General features: G+C 39.5%; 1 protein-coding gene across 1 annotated transcript; it reads left to right on the top strand.

The window, feature by feature from the left end:
• Positions 1–1,404: 1,404 nt before the first annotated feature.
• dvl2 (dishevelled segment polarity protein 2) lies at positions 1,405–19,958 on the top strand. Its single transcript, XM_086165873.1, has 15 exons — positions 1,405–1,929; positions 6,923–6,992; positions 9,977–10,131; positions 12,320–12,429; positions 12,659–12,788; positions 13,213–13,303; positions 13,404–13,473; positions 13,580–13,719; positions 13,972–14,048; positions 14,136–14,203; positions 14,320–14,454; positions 14,867–14,998; positions 15,711–15,887; positions 16,242–16,466; positions 18,154–19,958. Exons 1-15 carry the CDS (start codon positions 1,769–1,771, stop codon positions 18,711–18,713), a joined length of 2,301 nt encoding a protein of 766 aa, XP_086021999.1. The 5' UTR covers positions 1,405–1,768; the 3' UTR covers positions 18,714–19,958.
• The last annotated feature ends 1,059 nt before the right edge of the window (positions 19,959–21,017 follow it).

Below are 21,017 nucleotides of genomic sequence, written 5' to 3'. Positions count from 1 at the left end.
GTATCACAGTGACATGTTTGTTCGTAACTTTAATGGTTACCTTTCATAACCCCATAACTTAAACCTTACATGTGACCTCAATTTATTTCACTGTATAGACTACTCTGATTTATGAGATTGATCACTGCTGCCCTCTAGCGGCCTATCTGGAAAGTGATCGTCTAATTTCGTTCACGGTTCACTTGCTGTCAGCATTTCTGAGTTTGCTTGATAATACAGCTATACCACTGGTGATTGCCCTGCCAATGCAAAATTTGAATTTATGTGTGTTCAATGACACGGTTTCTTTGTGTTGGGTGTATATATTTGAAAATGTATTGACATAAAATATGTCCAGGTAAGTGGTGTGTTTTTTTGTCACTTTCTGGAATAAGATTTTGTATAGCAAACTAAGTCACAGCGATCAAGAAACATTTTCAAGGATTAGGGCTTCTGCTCTTTTTCTTTTATTTTTTATCAATCTGAATTAAATTTCCTATCCTAGAGACTGCTCAGATGATAAGGCATCCAACCTGCCCCAAATTTCATTATCCAAAGCAAGAGCTTTTTGTATAGATTTTGGCAAGCAGTTCAGATCAGTGGTTGAAAAGTCACATAAGGTCACACTGACCGTCCATAATATTCTAATGATGTGAATTGGTAGTAAAATGTTTTAATCTTTCACCCCCTCTCACTCTCTCTCTCTGTACTTCCTTCTTTACAGCGTCAACAGGGATGGACTTTTTTAGTTAACATGTCTGACCACTTGAAGTGTTCAAATGTTAAACTGTCAATCGAGTAACTGAGCAGATTTCCTCACACTTATTACTTTAATTACCTAATACAATGTGCTTCATAAAGGCATATCAATATTTTTACATTTTCTGAGATTGATATATTTTAACTTCAAACTGGCCTTTTAAGGGCAGAAAATCCAAAAAAACTACAGATGAACATTAAAATCACCTTTACGATCAAGTCACGGTAGTTTTAAAAGATGCTGAAAACATAAATTTGTACATTAGACATGTTCAGTTGCAGGACTGAATGTAGAACTGCAATTATTTTTGCATTTGTTATATTCAGTTTTCACTATGTTTTACACTTTTGTTTTAATCAAGCGGAATGTATTTCTTTAATTTCTGTGCTAAAAGGGATTTCGGCTGTATAACTTGAATGAGGTGCCCCGCACATGTAAAAGGTTCGTCTTTAATTATAATCATTATAAATACAAAATAACTTGCATCATGTTTGAAACGGACCATGGTTATTCCCTGGGCTCATGACGCACGGTCCGAAATGCTGTCGGGAGCGACGTAAAGGGGGGGGGGGGTGCGTGATGACGTAATACGCCGCGTTGGCTCGCAAAAAGTAGTGAAAAGTTTTTAGACCCCCCTCCCTTCCCTCCCTCCCCTGTATGTTTTTGTTGGGGGAAAAGTTGTTAGTTGGAGCCGTGTGTATGTAGCGTAGCGCAGCGTGTCCGTCGGTTTTTCTTTCGCCCCGCGGTTCCGAGGGGGAGGAATGAGAGATCGCAGTTTTTTCTGAGTCGCGGATCCGGCGTTGCAGCGGGGTTTAACGCCTCACGTCCTCCGACTCGGACTGAAAAACCCCAGTGGCCATCATCGTTTCACCTCTGCCGTCTCGTTAGCCACCTAGCTAGCTCGGCTGCTAGCTGACTAACTAACTAACTAACGAAGTTAACGCTAACTTACCTCGCCTTGTAGTGTGTTTTCGTGTGGTGCCTTTCGGCCTTTGGGAGATAACCAAAAAATTAAATACAACCGCCGAGATGGCGGAAACAAAGATAATATATCACATAGACGAAGAGGAGACGCCGTACTTGGTGAAGATACCCATCTCTGCTGAAAATATCACTTTGTTGGATTTTAAACAAGTCCTGAATAAGCCAAACTACAAATTCTTCTTCAAGTCTATGGACCAGGACTTCGGGTGAGCTGCAGTGATTTTTTTTTTCCTTCCTCTTCTTTAGCAGTTAAGACTAGCATGTTTTGCATGCAACTCAGGGCATGGTGAAAAGCTTAAGCAGTAAAAGTGAAGAGTTGCAGGATAGATGTTGAGGATAAAGGAGTAAAGTGGTCTTTTAACGGGCCACGACTTGCTGAGTGGGTGTGCCATAATTCAGTTTACATTTTTACCAAACGAAATGTATAGTTGATTTGAATCGAAGCAAGCATTGCGGGTACATTTGGGATATCTATTCGTGTGAAAAATCCTTGCAATCCTATCTTGTGACCGGCTGTCGTATCTTTGTCACAGTAGTGAGTGAGAGAGAGAGAGAGAGAGAGAGAGAGCGACAACTTGAATGAAACCATGCAGTAAGGTTAGTTTTCAGACAACATGTCCCTATTCAGAATCTACATGGATAAAATGCCAAGGAGTATACCGATTCTAAAATTAAACGAGGGTTGAATATCAACATTTCCCAGAAAACATCATCATTACAACGGGAGCTATTCCCTCTCCCTGCTGGTTTTCTTCGCCCTGATCCTCGTCCATCCCTCCCTCCCTCAGTCCATCATCTTGTGAAATCCTTGTCTTTTCTTTTTGTTGGGACTAAAGCCAGGGTTTTGTCTCCCCTCTTTAACACTTTGGCCTGTCAGCCATCCTTTCATTTCCCCCCACTTCCTCTCCCCCCTTTTTCCCAGCCCCGTTCTCCAGATAGAACTGTTTCCTCTCCTATAGATTAATCTTTTTTTGTGGCTGCTGTTCATTTTCCTGCAGAGGAATGCATGCTTGTGGTTTATTCACCCAGAGAGACCCTTAGGGCTTCTGTTAAACGCATTGTATTCTTGAATAAGTATTGAGGCTGGCCTGTTTGCCTCTTTTCCTCTCTGGATGGCACCATCATAGCTAAAGCCAAGATTGCAACAATATTAACTACAGGACATGATGAATTAGATGCCACGGGTTTCCATGAGGCTTGAACTGAGCAAGAAGGTCCCTTGGACTTGGCTAATTTGAATTCTAATCGTGAGCAATGTGAACCCCCATGTAAAGGTTTTGGTTCAGTAATCCTTCGCAAAAAGAAGAAAAAATCTGCAGCTGTTTTGATAACTTGCTTGTCCCCATAGCCAGTTCCGCAAACGTTAGCTTCAACTTTATCACTCTGTAAGCCTGTGTTAGTCATTTTACGATCAGTTTTCACCATAGCATTCATATAGATATTATTTATAAGCAGTATGCTCATGAAAACTGTAAGGTGTAGAATAAAAGTCCACTTTCATTTGCTGTACCTGGAAAGATTTTTGTCCAACATTCTAAGAAACAAGACACTCAAAATCAGGCTGACCATCAAAGAGGAGGTGGCATAAATAGGACTTCTCTCTCACTCTATAGATTTAATTACCAAACAAAAATAGGAAAGACTTGATCTCATTTACCCTTTTTTGAAGAATACCAAACATAGCAGTGGATGGTCATAGTCACTTTAGCCTGTAGGAATTGGCCAAAAGAAAATACAACTAAACCGAACACAAAGTACAGACCAAAGCTTACTTGCCATGAAACTGGAGAAACTATTAAATCTTTTCAGTATCTCCTCAAAAGCTTTTCTCCTTGACTGTACTTATTTAGCTAGATATACCTCTTAACAGTGAACGGTTGAACTCTCTGAAAATTGTAAAATGCAGTCGTCGTGGCAAAACGTATACTTTGAGTTCACCGTGAATGCATTGGAATGGTGTCAGGAGGGGATTTTATTTTGGTGAGCTTTACCAAAATCAGCATTGCAGTATCATCTTAGTTTTCTAAGCAGAAGTTCATCCCTGTTCAATCAGTTAATACGCTTGTGAGGGAGTGCAGTCTTGGTTTTTTTCCAAGGGGCAAAAATCTCCCAAGACACCCCCCACACACACATACACTCACACAAACACACATACACACACACACACACACACACACACACACATATGCCAAACTCTGAGCAAAGTGGTCTTTCAACAAGAAAAGGGCAGAAATGTAAAATATTACGCCTTGCATTCATGCTCTCTCATTTAAATAGGTCCAGAAGAGTTCTGATGAAGATTTTCAAACTCAGCTCTGAGTCAGCTGTCCAATCAAAGTTGGGACATTTTTTCCCTTGACCGACCCAGGAGAGCAGTGTGTAATAATATGGGTTTTCATTTGCCCTGGTTTGAAGCCAGCTGTCCACCAGAGCTGTGTGTGTGGCAGTGGGGGAGATCCATGGAGAGGAGAAGACCAGTGCCGGTGTTGGGAACCTAGGTCTGGATGGGGGCCATTTGCTGTGATTTTGAGGGGTCCATCGGGAGAAGAAATAGGGGGAAAATGTGGGGTGGTGTTCATTTGATGTTCCGAGATCTTCTGCTATGTGTATGTGCGTTAGTAGGGGGCCACCATTCGGTGGTTTTCAGAAGATTAATTGGTCAGAAGAGATGCTGCGCCAGCTGTGGGGAATTTAATGGTAGCAAGGGACTGGAAAAAGGGAAGTAGGGGAGAGAAACTGAGGAGTAGGATATCCAACAGGACTCAGCCTATTTGGTGCTGTTTGTGCATTATTCACGGTATTTCAGAGTATGTGTGAAATAACTCTAGACTGTGGTCATTTGTTTGTTTGTTTGTATGGTTGAGGAATGAGGACAATTGCAATCCTTGGGAGAAGAATGTTACATCTGTTCATCTGCTTTCTGGATTCAATAACTTGAGCATGTGTAGCCAGGTGAATAAATCATAGGAAACAGACATGTGTTAACTTACATACAGTAGCCACACGCTGCTCTCAAAGCAAGGTTTTCCAGCAATGTTCCCCACTAATGCCCACAACAATCAGGCCATATGCTAAGACTCACCCACAAACCAGTTCTCAGCAGCTGCTTACGAAACCCCAGAGAAGCCTGACCAAATCTCACACACAAGGCAGCACATTGCCAGATAAAGCTGAAAAAAAACCTCCAAAAGAATTTAGAGAAATCAAGTGTCCTCCATGTAGCACTTGTGCTGAGCTCCTGCCCTAGTAAACTACTGTAACAATAATATTGTGTTCGACTGCAGCATGAATTACACAGCTGTAACTGAATATTTGTCTTTTCAACAAACATCAGAAAGAAAGAAAAGAACACACAGGAATACGATTTTATGTTTAACATCATCATCATGAAAAAGAAATCCCATAGCATGTTACACTTGCCAGATGAACAAATTAACATTGTTAGTTAAATATGCCGAAATCTAATGCGCCTATTCACAGATGGTGTATGCAGTATTCCGCAGAAGTATAATCCTAGTAATACGGTATTACACGTAGTTGTAATGATTTTTGTATTCACAAATGTGAAAATCAATGTGCACTGAGTGAATGGTTGCTTGTAATATTCAGTTAATCTACTGCAAGCTTTAAAATAAACTTTACTGATCCTCTAGAGGGTGAACCATAAACATACGATTTAGGCAAATAGTATATTTTCTCGACCTAATACCAAGACGTTTGAAGGAACATTTCAAAGCTTTGTAACTAAGATGAGAAGCTGTTTGTAGGGGTTAAGCAGGACAAGGCAGCTTTATTTTTCTTGCAGACTTAATATCCCGGGCATCTCAAAGTGATTTTCAGGGCAGAGATTAAATAAAACAAAAAGATTGTGACTGAAAAATACACATGCACAAAAATATAAACAAAAAAGGCATAGTTCAAATACTTGAGTTAATCAACTTTAAGAAATTGGGCTTGAAAGTTTGTTTGCAATACTATTTGTTCAGGGTTACATTAAAACGGTGCTTCCCTATATTTTGTTCAGCCAGTAGCTCTGGCCCAGAAGTCGTATTTGTCGAGGAGTTACTTGTGTACCACTTGTGTCAGATGAATTCGAATTCTGAGCGACATAAACATGTGTACAAACAACAATGCATTTTCCTGAGTCTCTGGTAGCTGTTGAAATTTTAGGAGGTATAAATATATTTTTCCTATTTTCTTGTTCTGTGGACCTCAGGATTTGCATTGTAAACAGCTTGTTTTGTACGGCTGTGATTGGACCAATGAAGTTATCAAATCAGCTCATAAGCCAACCTTTCAGTATGTCTCAAAATGGTTCCTGTCAGTAGTCATATTTTGATGGTAGTTAATGAAAAGACCACTTTGGTGCCGCTGTTGAAATAGGAGTCCAGGATAACACCCTTATTTTTTGTGGGGAGAGAAATTCAGTCTGAGAGCTTACACTCATTCTATACAAGGTCTAGAGGAAATGATATCAAGTCGGTCTTAGTTAGTGATGCTCTTTTGAGGCAATGATTTATAAAGTTGTCGATTAAAGATTAAATTGAATGTTTAAATTGATGTTTGAATGTTTGTTTTTTGTTTTGCCTTTTTGTATGTGGTTGTGTGTCTCATCTGCATAATTATGGCCCAACACTTGCTTTTTTTGTGATTTGGGGTCATTGAACACACAATTACCAATTTAAAAAACAATAACTTACAAATCCTTTGAGAGATTCCTACCGAGTCTCATATGTATGTTAAAGCTGCACTTTGGTTAGACACTTCAAAATAGCAAGGTGCATTAATGACAAAGTCTTTCAATTATGATCTACATGTTACTGCATTATGTGTATAATTGTAAGTAGTTGTCTCTTGATTCATTGAATTTAAAAAGTCTGGGTGCTCTTGATAAGACAGTAATGTGACAGGATATGCGCTTCTTTCAGTTGTGTAATTAGTAGTACATTTTTGTTGCTAGACTGTAAAAAGTGCGTTGTTATCATAACTGAACAGCTGTATTCACTTCAGGTATATTGTTGTGTGAAAAGTTAGTCAAAGGCAAATAAAACAGTACGTAAGGAAATATTTCTTTTAATCCAATGGTGCATTTAAATCTCGTCTTTCACTTTGGCTAAGCTTAAAGCTTCGGTATAGTCTTAAATCACCTATGACGTGAAGAGAAAATTATTTACAAGTCTCAATCTTGCTGTTTTTCAGGGTGGTGAAGGAAGAGATTTCCGACGACAGTGCCAAGCTGCCGTGTTTCAATGGCAGAGTTGTGTCTTGGGTAAGAAACCAGGAATTTATTTGCATACTATATGTGTATAATCAGACAAGATGTGAAAGATAGTTACAACTCATGTGTGACTTATAACCTATAAACAACCCGTTTTATGCTAGAACTGCCATTTCTCCTTAAAAATGTCAATACCTTGCTTTTATTTTAAAATCCAGCCAACAATTATTACCAGGGGCTGTTTTCAGTAACTAATTTTCTTTTTCCTGTGTATCCCATTAGACCCCCCCACCCCAGACTGATTATCTTGTCTAATGAGCAGCAATAAAATGGAATTAAATGTAATTTGATTTTATTCATTAACTCTGGTTGTGTATCATATTGCATTAACAAAGTCTTGCTGGCTCTGGTTGCCGCTTTTGTCTGGTCATTGCAGTGAACAATCTCTTAGAAACAATTACGAAACCTCAACAATATTAACTGTCTGGCCTGGTTAAACAGGAGTAAACAAATTCAAAAACCCCTGAACATTGGTTCTCACATCCATTAAGTTGTCCTGAAATACTATTTATTCCCTTTTCAAAAACAAACCCCCCAAAAGTGTATGCCATGGATAAAGTTATGTGAACGTTAAGTTACGGAACGTGTTTGATTCAAAGTCAAAAAACTATATTTGTCCCCTGAGGTCCTTCCAAAGCTTAATCAACACCTTCCTATCTACCTTTGTATAACAATCACTTTGTCTTTTTCCCTGAAATTACAAAAAAAAATTCCTGTGATTTCTTGGACGGGCTGTGAGTGCGCCCTCAGCAGCTTATCAGAACATTAAATAAGGTGGGCATGGCTTAGCCAAGGGTGAATTGAATAGTAAAACAGCCAAAAACCAAATTCTCAAGTTCTCATGTTGATCCATAAACTGATTTCCAATGGGTCATTGCATCCAGGCTGGTCACGTTACTGGAACAAAAAAATAACATTATTGTGAAGATAAACTTGATAAATCCTGGGATCTCAAGACTTAGCAGTAGACTACTCCATCAGCAACTTGATTAAAACCCTGCAGGTCCTGGTTCAAAAAGATTTATCAGTATGAAAAGGAAAGTTCAACTGGCAGACAGCCACCACTGAAAGTGATATGAAAACCCCATCATAACTTTAAAATCCAGATAATTTACATTTGCAATAATTTTTTAGGTACTGTAATCTCTTCCATTGCAAAACATTTTAAGGCTAGTCATGACTTCCACCTAACACACAAATTCAATATCGTGTAATAGTGCCCTGTCATCAAGAAAATTTATTAATTTGCAGAATCAGTGAAAGCGCAGTGTGATTAACTCATATTTTTACAAATTGAATGGTGTTTTTTTTCCTTTGCTACTTGCTAATGATTATTCCTGCTAGTCCAAAGAATTGCTGTATCATTCCAAACTCAGAGGGGGACCCAAGTCATTGAGCTGCTTCTTGACATTCATACTTTGTAACTACAGTTGTGCACTCAGTAAAATGTTCCTATTGAGACAAACAAACCACAGTGAAGTTAAGAAAGGCTCTGTTATTGGATTTTCTTTAAGAGTGCCTAGATTGGTCGGGATACCTGTCTGTAAAATAGCTTATGACCAACTCCAATACTTTATTTCTCAATGCCCAAGTGTACCCGAGGCCAGAGGTTACATTTGAATAGAGACAAAACATTGTGATTCGACCCTGATTATCAGGTTTGAAGCTGAAGCATCTGTTAAGTGCATAAGAATGAGAAAAGGCATTAAAGAGAGGGTGAACAAAGCGAGGAGACCAGAGGGGCTGATATGTGATCTGCACGCCAAGACTGTTGGAGAGATCCCAGAAGACGAGTGCTTCATAGTCACCACCATTAGTGGGAGGAAAGAGAAGGGAGTGACTTGGAAAGGAGGTTGAGCTCAGTCTGTAGGGACTGAAACATTGTTTTAGTTGAAATTCGAGAAACGAATACAAAGGTTGTTTGAAAGTCTTATACTTCCTAAATCTCTAAAACTGCAAGATAATTGGTATCTAAAATATGAAAATTGTACATGCGGGAACTTTCAATCGTTGATTGTCAATTTTTTGGCACAAAATGCCTGAAATAAATCATGATTTCATGCTCTCTGTTGTCATGCAGCAATTTGAAGTGACATAGGAAATATTGTTTTGAAGTATTTTGTTTTGGGACTTAGGTTTTAAATCAATCAGTAATGTCTTCAAAAGACCCTCCTCATTATTATCATCATTATTTTTTATTATGATTGTTGTTTTTATAATGAGAATTTCAGAGTCTATCATAATCAAGATCTACTCTACCATTCATTTATAAAACATGCCACATGTGCCTCTCACATAGTGACAACCATACAAGCTTGTGAAGTGACAGCTTGTTTATCAGAATTTGAGCTGAGACCCACTGTAAGCCTATATTACTGGTTTGTTACATTTAGCAATGAAAGTCTTTTTTACGTGGGAAATTGAAACAAAATCTTGTGGTGTGGCTAGAACCATTATATGATTGAGCTTTTGCTCTGTTTAATTAAGTTTAATAAGAGGTGCCCCATTTCAATTTAAATGTTGATTTTCTTCAAGATGTAAAACCCTGTTATACCCGGGCCTGCAGGCTTTGGTCAGATGTTGCTGACTACATTCAATCTCTGGGTGTAATCTCTGTGTGTTTATATATGTAATTGGATGCTGTATGACATTCATCCTAATCGTTGATGTATGATATCATATGTGTGTTTGTGGCCACTATTGTTATATAATGAAGAAAGACAGGTTAAGTGTTGGATTGGATTTCAGTTTGCCCCTGAGGCACTCATTTGAAAAGGCCACAGTGTTTGTGTGTCAAAGTAATTGACATCTTACCCGTTTTTCTCCCTCTACCTCCCTGCTCCTGAATTCACTCTGGCCTCGTTGTCACTGCACTTTCTTTATCACTTTTCCGCTTTTGTGCCACTTGCACATTATTTCACCTCAACATCTTTTCCCCTTCTCCCCTGGATTCTTTTTGTCCTGCGTTTGATCAGTTGGTATCTTCAGACACGCCATCAGCCGAGCCTCCTGTGGCAGTGGTTCCGCCTGTGGAAACCGCTACCCAGCCGTCACCCCCTCCGCCACCCCTGCCACCCCCACCTGCAGAGAGGACTGGGGGAATTGGAGACTCCAGACCTCCCTCCTTCCAGTAAGCTAAGCATTCACTGGCTTAGAACATGATGACATGAGCATTTTAAGGGCATGGAAAAGGAGATTCGACCTGTGCTTAAATTCTCCACATACACCCGTGTTTCTACAGTAAACATAAAACTGATACTGTATCTTTACCTCAATATCTCATCTGCTCTCAGTTTCCAGTTACTGCAAGAATAGGAACAGTACCACAATCCATTTGAACCTGATCTAACTTGGAGCCGCCCTTGTTTTTAGCATAACTAGATCTGGGAAAAAAGCACTGACTTGGTGAACATTGGGAAGCGGCTGTATGCTGTCAAAAGAAATTACAGTAATTTGAATTGAGCCTGCTATCTCCAAAACAATTTAATTATCTATTTATTCAGCTGTATCTTGACATTGTTGTTACTTTGTGGGGAATTTCTTGCTCTGGTGCTTTTACAATTCAGTGAAGTGGCCAAATTTAGTCGTCAGACAACTATAAAACCTTGCGTCATGGCTAATCCGTTATTTTTTTTTTTTAAGATTCTGACCTTGGCCTGTCTCCTGTGGCTGTAGGAGAGTGTCAGTAGTTTTTTTGTCATTCATTATCAAATCAAACAACTTCTATTGACTTCATTAAGGCTAATAGAAGTGTAACCACGGCAGTTATTTCTTTCCATGCTTAAACTGGAGCTGGACCAACCAGTGCTGGAAAAACACGGGTCCTCCACCATTTAATGTAGGAAGGACTCTGTAGGACAGCTATTTTTTGTCTAGACATGAAGGAAGTGTGGGATTGTGGCTAGCATAATGGATTTTCTCAAGAGGATCAAACATTTAGCACATTGCTTCCGTGTAGTTGATCTACAGAGATAGATGATCTTCCAGTCACCCTTTAAAGCTTATTATGGATGTACAGATCCACTTTTTTTGAGTTCCGGTCCAGTACTTGAATGTGGTTGTCTGCCAGTACAAACATGAACTAATCCATGACTGTTCTAGGTTCCTGCAAGGTTCCAGTAAGGCTCATGTAGCCTTACTGAATATTTGTAAGGCTACATGAGGCTGTATTAAACTCATACACGCAGACAGACCGCCAACTGACTGACCTTATTAAAGAAAAATAAATCCAACTCAACACTTTAACATTTTCACCATAGGATTGTCAGAGAAGCCATGTGAAGACCAAGTTATGTAGGAGCTTTTGGTATTAGTGTATATTTAATTGAGTGTACGATTGGCAAATGTCACACGGGATAGAATTTCAGCACAGACTCCAGAATTTTCTTGATCTCCTCCAGCCATGAGCGTGCATTGAGTTGAGACGTGTGTTACTCACCCAAAGAACTGTGGATCTTTCAGTGCCTCCATAACATTATGGCTTAAACAATGACAGTAACAGCTGTTATAGGCTTTCAGTGCACTTAGAAAAATGACCCTCAGTGAAACATGTAGTGAACAGTTTAGAAATAACCTTCAAGGCATGTTATTTGTTGATGTAAACAGACATGTCCCTCCATTGCTTACTACTAACAGCAGTGTCCATGTTTTCATTTATCCCTGGCTTTGTAAACAGACACAGCAGTTTGTGCTGAAAAGCCTGTCTTTGACAAATGTGATCATGAAACCTCTAGCTAGGTTTAGCTAACCTTTAGCATGAAACATTAGCTAGCATAACATATGCTTAGAAGGCAGCCCCTTTTCTTTATCTTTCTACATAGAGCATTACTAAACTATTCCCTACTAAGAAGATTGTTGCTATTTCTAAACTTTCAAGTATAGATATTAGGCATTGCTAAAACTGCAATAAACTGCAGCTGGGGTAATTATACGTTGTTATTGAACTCTAACACAGAATTGTAGTACTTTTCAGCTCATCCTTTACAAAAAAACACATACACCAGGCTAAATCTATTCACTTGATAAGAAAATTATACGTTACAACTTTGCTGAGAATTCATTCTTGCTTTTAGAAAATGTTAAATACCAAACTGATAACATGACTAAAAAATATTGGGTTTGAAATTGTCAGGTTTTGGAATCACAGTACAAGTTAAATGTTTAATGATACGTCCCTTGGGGCCTAAAAATATTATAGCTGGTAATATTATATGAATGAAAAGAGCTACTAAGCCTTTGGCAAAATTGCTCACTATGATTAGTTACTCTGAAATTCTGTCATGTCCTAATTCCAGTTTTAATCCTGCTTTTTTTTCCAGTCCAAACGCTACAGGCAGTGTGGAGACTTTAGACGACCAGACTGAAACAGAGTCTGTAGTTTCCTTCAGGAGAGAGCGACCTCGACACAGAGAAAGCATGGAGCAACACGGTAGGTGGCAGCTGTGCTTTACCATTCTGCTGCACTACTGTGGTGGTGTGGTATCAAGATCTGGCATCTTTCCATCCTCTACATAATGAATAGATCATAGTTTTATCAAAGAATCACAAAACCCAAAGAATGTATGATCTATAGAAAAGGTCCTCCTGTAAAATGCAAACACTGACTTGAACTAACATGACAATTCCCAGTGAGTATCATCCATTTGTTCTGTTTTCAGGGCCTCGTATGAATGGCCAGAGTCGGTTGGAGCGCCATCTAGCAGGCTACGAGAGCTCCAGCACAGTGATGAGCAGCGAGCTGGAAACCACCAGCTTCTGTGACTCTGAGGACGATGACACCATGAGCAGGTGAGACATGAAATGAAGTTTGTGCTACGAAGAAATTAGATCAAGGCAACAAGAAATCATTGAAGCACACAGGGTCTAGTTTTCATCACTTTGGCCACATTATTGAATATTTTTCCACTGGCTTAAAGGTAATTTGTTGGGCAGGCAGTTTTTAAATGTGGCCTCTTTCACGCTTCAAAATCACATTCAGGCCATATGTGATTTTGAAGCCTGAATGGATATAATGTCACCCTTAAGCTTATTCTTAAAGATGGCGCAGAGGCTATGAATTCATCAAGATCAGCAGAATTATCAACTGCGAAATCATTAGTGGCCTGACTGGGTGTGAGGTTGACACCGAATTAAGACAGACAGAGACTGGACTATTAAAAGTTTACGACAACATGCTTCTCCTTTGACCCCTTTTTGACCCTTGAACTTACAGATTCAGCAGTGCAACAGAGCAGAGCACGGCCTCAAGGCTCCTGAAAAGGCACCGCAGACGCAGAAAACAACGCCCTCCACGCTTGGAAAGGGTATGTACATGCCCCCCGGACATTTCCCATTTTTTCTTTATGGATCTGACATCTGCCCAGAGAGACAGTGTTGATGTATCTTGTTGTGTTGAAACTTCAGGCTTCCTCCTTCAGCAGTGTGACGGACTCCACAATGTCATTGAACATCATCACAGTCACTCTTAACATGGGTCTGTACTCTCGACATGCCGCCGTCTACAAATCACTTCTTTTCCATTTACTTCTAAATTGCACTGAACATGAATTAAGCACTGCTCCAATTATGCCATGTCACAGAGAAGTACAACTTCCTGGGTATCAGCATTGTGGGGCAAAGCAACGAAAGAGGGGATGGAGGCATCTACATTGGTTCCATCATGAAGGGAGGAGCTGTGGCTGCAGATGGACGCATAGAGCCTGGTGACATGCTGCTACAGGTGAGGGGGGATAATAGCTTCCATGTTTTCTCAAAGAGCAGATTTTCACTTCTCTTTTGGTCTTTGTCTTTTTCTTTCTTTTTGGTTAAGATGGTTGTTTTCTATTGATGTACTCTCTGGTCAGTTCCAGGGCAAAATAAGAGATCATTAAGAATCTTTCTAGCTAATGCTTGATTTTGATTGTGATTTAAGAAATGTTGGTTTGGACTGTGTGAGATATTCTGGTCTATGACATTTTTAATGCTTTTATAGGTGAACGACATCAACTTTGAGAATATGAGTAATGACGACGCAGTTCGGGTACTGAGAGAGATAGTGCACAAGCCAGGGTGAGTCCCGGTCTGATTTATTTGCAGCTTTTCAAAGAGATGCGTGTGATCATCATTTTTAATAAAGAACTTGCTGATCTTTATTAGGCCGATCATCCTCACCGTAGCCAAGTGCTGGGACCCCTCTCCTCAGGGCTACTTCACTCTGCCACGCAGTAAGTACCTGACGTCCACACATTCGCTGTCAAGTAATCTGTGCTGTGTTTTATTGACAGTATGCTGCCATTGCTGTATCACCGATTAATTTCTAACTTCTAAATTACCTTGTTAGATGAACCAATTCGACCCATTGATCCAGCAGCGTGGGTCAGCCACTCTGTGGCCATGACCGGGGCTTACCCTCCCTTCCCTGGCAGTTCCTCGCTCAGCACCATCACCTCTTCCTCTTCTGTCACTGAGACTGAACGTGAGTCTATTTACTCAAATTATATATAATTTATAAATTCTGTTATTGATCTAACCCCTTTAATTCCTGATATTTATTTATTTTCGATGTGCCTTTACAATTCTTTTTTTTAACATGACATGTCCATCTCAACTTTTCTCCCTCCTGGTTTTCATGTCTGTTATATTCAAGGCCATTGCTGTAAAATGTATATATGTACCATAAGAGCATTTGTCCATTGATGTCCTCTGATGTCATAGACATAAGAATCATATTTCACATCTGTCTTTCTGAATTTGTCATTTCTCTTTGTCGACTTGATAAATGTCTACTGCTTTCCTGCCTTTGAAATCCTCCCCCTCTTGATTTATCTCTGCACATACCCAGTTTTCCCTCTTTGGCTTTCCTAAAGAGTTCTCCAATCTCTCTGCAGGTTTTGATGACTTCAACTTATCACTACACTCTGACATGGCTTCAGTTGCCAAGGCTATGGCCTCCCCAGAGTCTGGCCTAGAAGTCAGGGATCGCATGTGGCTAAAAATCACCATCCCGAATGCTTTCCTTGGTAAGACAAAGACTAGGCAAAAAGGAGACATTACTTTCATAAACCTCTGTGTGCTTCACATGACTTTACAGGGCAGGCATTATGTTCCTAGAATTAAAACCGTGTGATTTGAAGGAGAGGGGGGGAAACCCCAAACTACAAATGTGAGTGCCTTTCTTGACTGAAAACAGCTGTTAAATTGGAATCACCTGCAACTGAGTCACGAGCAGTAATTACCAAAAGACATTCTGTGCTCTTTACCATAAAAATGTTAATTTTTTTTTTTTTTTTTTTTTTTTTTTAATTTAGATTTCATTTGCGTTTACTAAAACTATTCAAGGACCGGAAAACTTTTCAGTGCCTTGACATTTCAGGCACCCATCTTCACTACTACTCCGATGCCTAAAAACAAAAGATAGTGGTTTGAGTGTGCAGCTACAGGGGACAGACCTAATGACACCTTTTCCGAGCAGTAAATACCGTTTTGGTGAAGGCAGTGTTTTTGAGGATGACTGAGAATGTTGGGTCAATACTATGGCCCATATTGTTGCTGTTTGTATTTTTGATTAAATTGTAACTCTGCCACAAAGACTTCATTCTGCCTGTCTTTTTACATGCAAGTACATACTTTGAATGTACATGCAACAAGTGGTTGTATGCATCTTTGCTCCAACTTTCCTTTCTAAATTATTACAGATTTAAATTATTGTGATTGTGTATCCTATACCCCAAGGCTCAGATGTTGTGGAGTGGCTGTTCCATCATATCGAGGGATTCCAGGACCGCCGTGAAGCCAGGAAGTACGCCAGCAACCTGCTGAAGGCCGGCTTCATTAGACACACAGTAAACAAGATCACCTTCTCGGAACAATGCTACTATGTGTTTGGGGACTTGAGTGACTGTGAGAATTGTAAGTAGCTCTTATTAACCCTAAACGCACGTATACGCTTCATACAATTTGGCACATTGATGTGTTTATGTTAAAATACGAAGAGAAACGTCATGTGGACTGTTTTTCAATGCCTTCTGGAAAGTCTTTTGTAGCACAGCAACATGGTGGTGACCAGTCTCTGATCGTTTTCATTGATGTAGACCACAAATATTGAGATGCGATGACTTGTACTACAAATACAAATGACACTGACAAATGTGTTCATTTAGGTTGTACTTTAATCTTTTTTTTTGCAAAATGATGGCTACGTCGGTGTAGAATATTTGGCAAGCCTGTTTGTCATTCTCTTTTCGTTGTTAATATCCCACTCAGACATGGCCAACCTGTCTCTGAATGACAACGATGGCTCCAGTGGGGCCTCGGACCAGGACACCCTTGCCCCGCTGCCCCTCCCCGGGGCCTCTCCATGGCCCATGATGCACACCTTTCCCTATCAGCCCTATCCTGCTCATCCCTACTCGAGTCAGCCACCTCCATATCACGAGCTCACAAGCTACAGCTATGCCCCAGGGAGCACCGGCAGTCAGCACAGTGAGGGTGAGTTATGGTCCACCGTTCTCCTCTTGAATGCCTTTCAGTTTTTCCCATTTCAGCTCTAATGTAGAGTCTGAAGAGACAGTCTGTCATTTTCTCCTTTTGTTTTGTGAGATAATTGTTGGAATTCGTTGTGAAATGACAATGATTTAGCTAATGAACTGCCATAAAACTTAACTCTTCGTGTACCACAGTATTTCATTATCTGCACAGCATAGTTTGGTTTAAGACACAATCAATCATCTCGTCTCCAAATCTATAAAATCCAAATGATATATTAATATTTATTATGTTTTTCACCATTTGTATATTAACCTCTTCAAGACATATAATTTGTATTTTTTCTGGTAGCTGGATTCCTACTCTAATCTCTAATCCATTATCTTGTCAGCGGCTAATCCCTCTCCTTTTGCTGAGTATCTCAGTATTTAAAGTAAAGCAAACCTTTTAACAGTACATGATTATGGAACGACTTCATCTTGAAAGCAGAAGAGTTGTGTTCCGATTAAGTTCTACATATCTAATGTTTAAGTAGCTTGAGATTATTTATTTGTGTATTTTGCGCCCATGAAGGAATGATAATTGATAAATGGGCATGGGTTCAGATGCTCGTGATTTCAAGAATTGTAGAAACAAATATTCAGAACTAAAGAATGCTTTTCAAAGCTTATTGGCTGAAGAAGAACTAAATAAATGAAATCAAGCTTCCATTTTTAAATGGCATCACTTTACTTTTCTTTATTTTACTACCATTTTGCATTGAGTCATACAATATTTGCTGTGGCTTCTTATGAATATTTAATTCCTGTCAGTATGTTGAGTCATGCATCACAGGACCTTTATGATAAATTCCAGTTAGGTATAGCACTGTGAAAAAACCCATCCTAAGACATTTAGATTAAGACTTTGGTAGTTTTTTTAGGTTGTTTTTTTTTTTTTTTTTTTAACATAAAGGAATGTTTTTCAAACATTTCATTACAGCCGGCCCAGGATTCTTGCATGCTCTATGGAACTCTATGGAGTTCAGGACTCTATGGAATACTGGAACCACCAGCATTTAGCTGAGATATTTTTCAACCACACCATATTATCAGCAGCCCCATTCCCAGAGCTAGTCTCAGAGGAACACACTGATCCTGAACGCGCTCTTAAGCACAGCTGTCAGCTAATACGGCATTGTGTCCAGAGTTGTACTTCAGCTGCAGTGCCTGGATGACTTTTCGAGTACCTTCTTGATAAGTTGGTCACATGAGCGTTGCCACAAAAGCACCATAGTTTTTTTCTCCGTTACTTTTTCAGAAGGCTAATTTTGTTTCCCTTTTATTTAATCAAGTCAAAAAAATATAATTTTGATATTTCTTTGATAACATAGATTCCAATTTCCATTCCTTATATCGGTGTGAAATAAACTGGTAATGAAAATTTGAGCCACCACAAAGTGTGAGGTAGTGATCAGGTCTATCAACAAATCAGCAGAGGTGTCACCTCTCTTTTTATTACTGTTTCTCAGTTTCCTTAGAACTTTCTGTGTGAGGGAGTGTTAAGTTTTTAAAGTAAATAGTAGTGCTCTGTCTTCTATAAAACACAGTACGAACAGCATGAATGTGAGATCAAGCCTTTTACTGAGCAGTCAAGGCTCTTTTTAACTGCTCTGACCTTTTTGTAAAAAAAATCTTTGTTCCTCTTCCAGGGAGCAGAAGCAGCGGATCAACAAGAAGTGAGGGTGAGCGACGCCGCAGCAGTAAAGGTCCCGGCAGCACTGTGGGTGGAGGGGAGAAATCTCCATCTGGTGGAGGCGGAGAAGGAGGGGGTGACTCGCGATCCGGCAGTGGCAGCGAATCAGAATATTCCACTCGCAGCAGCTTAAGACGTGGTCACAGTTCGGCTGCCCCCAGTGAGCACAGCCATGCCTCTTCTCAGCGCTCACATCACCACCGCATTCCTCAGCCCCCCCACATGTCCCCGTATCCACCAGGGATTATGCCTTACAACCCAATGATGGTGATGATGGTACCTCAGCACCCACACCCAGCCATGGCAACAGCTCACGCTCTTCCTCACACACAGCAGCTGCCCACAGCCACCATGCACCCAGCGCTACCCCCACCACCATCCTCCACTCCAGGGGGACCGCCTGGAGCCCCTCCCACCCGTGACCTGGGCTCTGTACCTCCAGAGCTGACTGCATCACGCCAGTCCTTCCACCTGGCCATGGGGAACCCCAGTGAATTCTTTGTGGATGTCATGTAATTTTCCCACCTTGGTGTTGAGTGACCTTTCATTTGAAGTTAGTGTACGGTTCCCACTTATTTCGTTGAGGATCTGGTAGTAGCTTCTTATGCTCTCAAGTGTCTATTGAATTAAGGGCACTTGTTTCAAATTTGGTGAGAACAGGGTTTAATTTTGATAAAGAAAATAAGACAAGACTACAACATTGAAGGTGGGATGTGGTTTAGATTTGTATCTGCCAAGTCTTGTTTCCCTTCTTCGAAGTCACTACATTATCCACTTGCACTCTGATCACTGCAGTCTCCTCAAAGAGCTACTAAATCTAATACAGAACATTGGAATAGTTATATAGTGTATTGATTTGTTTGTGGCCCTTTGTATTTCTTTTTAGATGGGAGAGTGCATGAATCAAGCTACATCTCTTGTTATTATTTAAAGATAATACTTTTTATTGCAGCATCTGCCCATCAAAGCAGGTCAGCTCTTGTTTTTTTGCAGTCCCCAAAGACAGAAATTTTAACTTTTTAGGAGGGGAAACACATTCCCAAATCAGAAACTGAGAGCTGTCTACCCTGGAAGCGCACAGAAAAGTTTAACACTAAAGGGTGCCAGGTACACCATGTACTTGAAAAGGATCCGGTCTGGATCATTATGCCAGATTTGTCGGCAGCACAGGGGTATTTTGAGTACCTTACTTTTTGCATTTTTTGTTGTCACACTCCAGGTACATAAAATAAATAATGTTTCAAAGAGTTTATGTTACAACATTGTTTGACAATGAACTTCTTTTGTATATTCCTACTACTCCTATGTAAATGCAGAAGTACTCAACAGCAAGTTGTAATGTGAAACAAATAGGTCCAAATATGTCAGGTCAACTCGTGTTTAGTGATCTCTGTCTAGGCCTAGTTGTCAAACTAATTGAATGGTGTACCGTGAAGTTCAGTATAGAACTATTGAGTTGTAACGGTACTGATTGTTGAAATGAGAAGATGCTGATAGCGGTACTTTTTGATTGCAAACATTGTATATCTTAAGTGACTGTGATCCAAATGCCTCAGCTTTCCATGCTTATTTTATGTTACTGATTTGCATTATTCACCCATTTCATTTTTTGTATGAGTGACTATATAAATCCTGTATAACCAAACTACTAAGGTGCTAAATGAAGTCATCATTTCAAAAAGTGACATTGACAGCGTCATGTTGTTTCATATTCGCCACCTTTGTTTGTATACTTGAGAATAAATTTGATACTCACATACTATTATGACTTTAATATTTTTAAATTCACTTTCTACACTTTCTTGCGCAATTTGTAAAGATAAAAGTGTTAGTGCAGAGCAGAGAGGGTTAAATGAAAATGTCCATTTTTAATTAATATTTTCAATAAATACAAATGTCAAACAATCTCAAATCCCAAAAAGTAATTTAATCACAATATTATTAAATGGTTTAAAATGCTTCTTAATGCTGCAGAGTATCTAAATAGTAAAGGTACTTCTGACATAGTAGTAATAATAATACAACCCTTCAGCTATGTAATTTCAATAACAATATATTTCTAATTGTCCCAGTTTTTATGTCATCTTGAGATTTAAAAGGGTAGTATTGGAAAATTTGATTTATTTGCTGTGTACTTGCTCAACCAATTATTGTCAATCATGTCGACCAGCATTAAGATTCTATCACAATTTCAAAAACCCTGTTATAACACAGATGATAGCTAATATTTAGAGAGATGTTAATTTGATGTAAAACATTAAAATTCTTTGGCAAGCTTGATAGACTGGGTAGTACACGTTTGGTGAGAAGTGGTTCAGTTCCCCCGTCGTTTTAGTCCCTGGCACCACCTAAATGTTCTTAGGCAAAATACTGAATACCTTCTTCATCAGCGTACAAACTAATTGCACCTCACCCTCCTGCCAACTTCGCGTGTGTGTTTGTGTGTGTGAGTGAGTCAATGCTTAGAAAACACTCAGTGGGCCAGCTATATAAATGCATTCCATTGACTTTGCCCAAGTAATAGATACAACATGCCCTCATACTGTAGACTATTGTTTTGTGTGGTCAGTCTTCATGAGACAGTAATAATTTAATCAATAGGTGATTGCAATTTAAGCCAGAAATGCAACAACATTGCTGTGAAATTAACTGTCCTAATCGTTTTATATCATGTAAACTTGTTTTGTTTTTTAATTGAATCGGTAATATTCAAATGCCTGGAACATCATACTCTTTCCAAATAAATTCAGATAATATTTGGTTTAGGGTTGTTTACATTCCTTGAAACTGATTTATGGCACCAAAATGTCTTCCCTGTTT

The sequence above is a fragment of the Fistularia commersonii genome, chromosome 19, assembly GCF_037954325.1.
Source record: "Fistularia commersonii isolate RoL2024-O1a breed Wild chromosome 19, RoL_Fcom_v1.0, whole genome shotgun sequence".
NCBI lineage: Eukaryota > Metazoa > Chordata > Actinopteri > Syngnathiformes > Fistulariidae > Fistularia > Fistularia commersonii.
The sequence above is the reverse complement of the archived record's forward strand: the minus strand, read 5'-3'. Positions and strand labels throughout refer to the sequence as shown.

What these genes read in the sequence shown, in the direction of transcription:
- dvl2 (XM_086165873.1), top strand. Translation starts at nt 1,769, where the DNA reads ATGGCGGAAACAAAGATAATATATCACATAGACGAAGAGGAGACGCCG. An exon ending in ATGGCAGAGTTGTGTCTTGG is followed by an intron (nt 6,993 to 9,976) that starts GTAAGAAACCAG and finishes GCGTTTGATCAG; the next exon opens with TTGGTATCTTCAGACACGCC. An exon ending in AGAAAGCATGGAGCAACACG is followed by an intron (nt 12,430 to 12,658) that starts GTAGGTGGCAGC and finishes TTCTGTTTTCAG; the next exon opens with GGCCTCGTATGAATGGCCAG.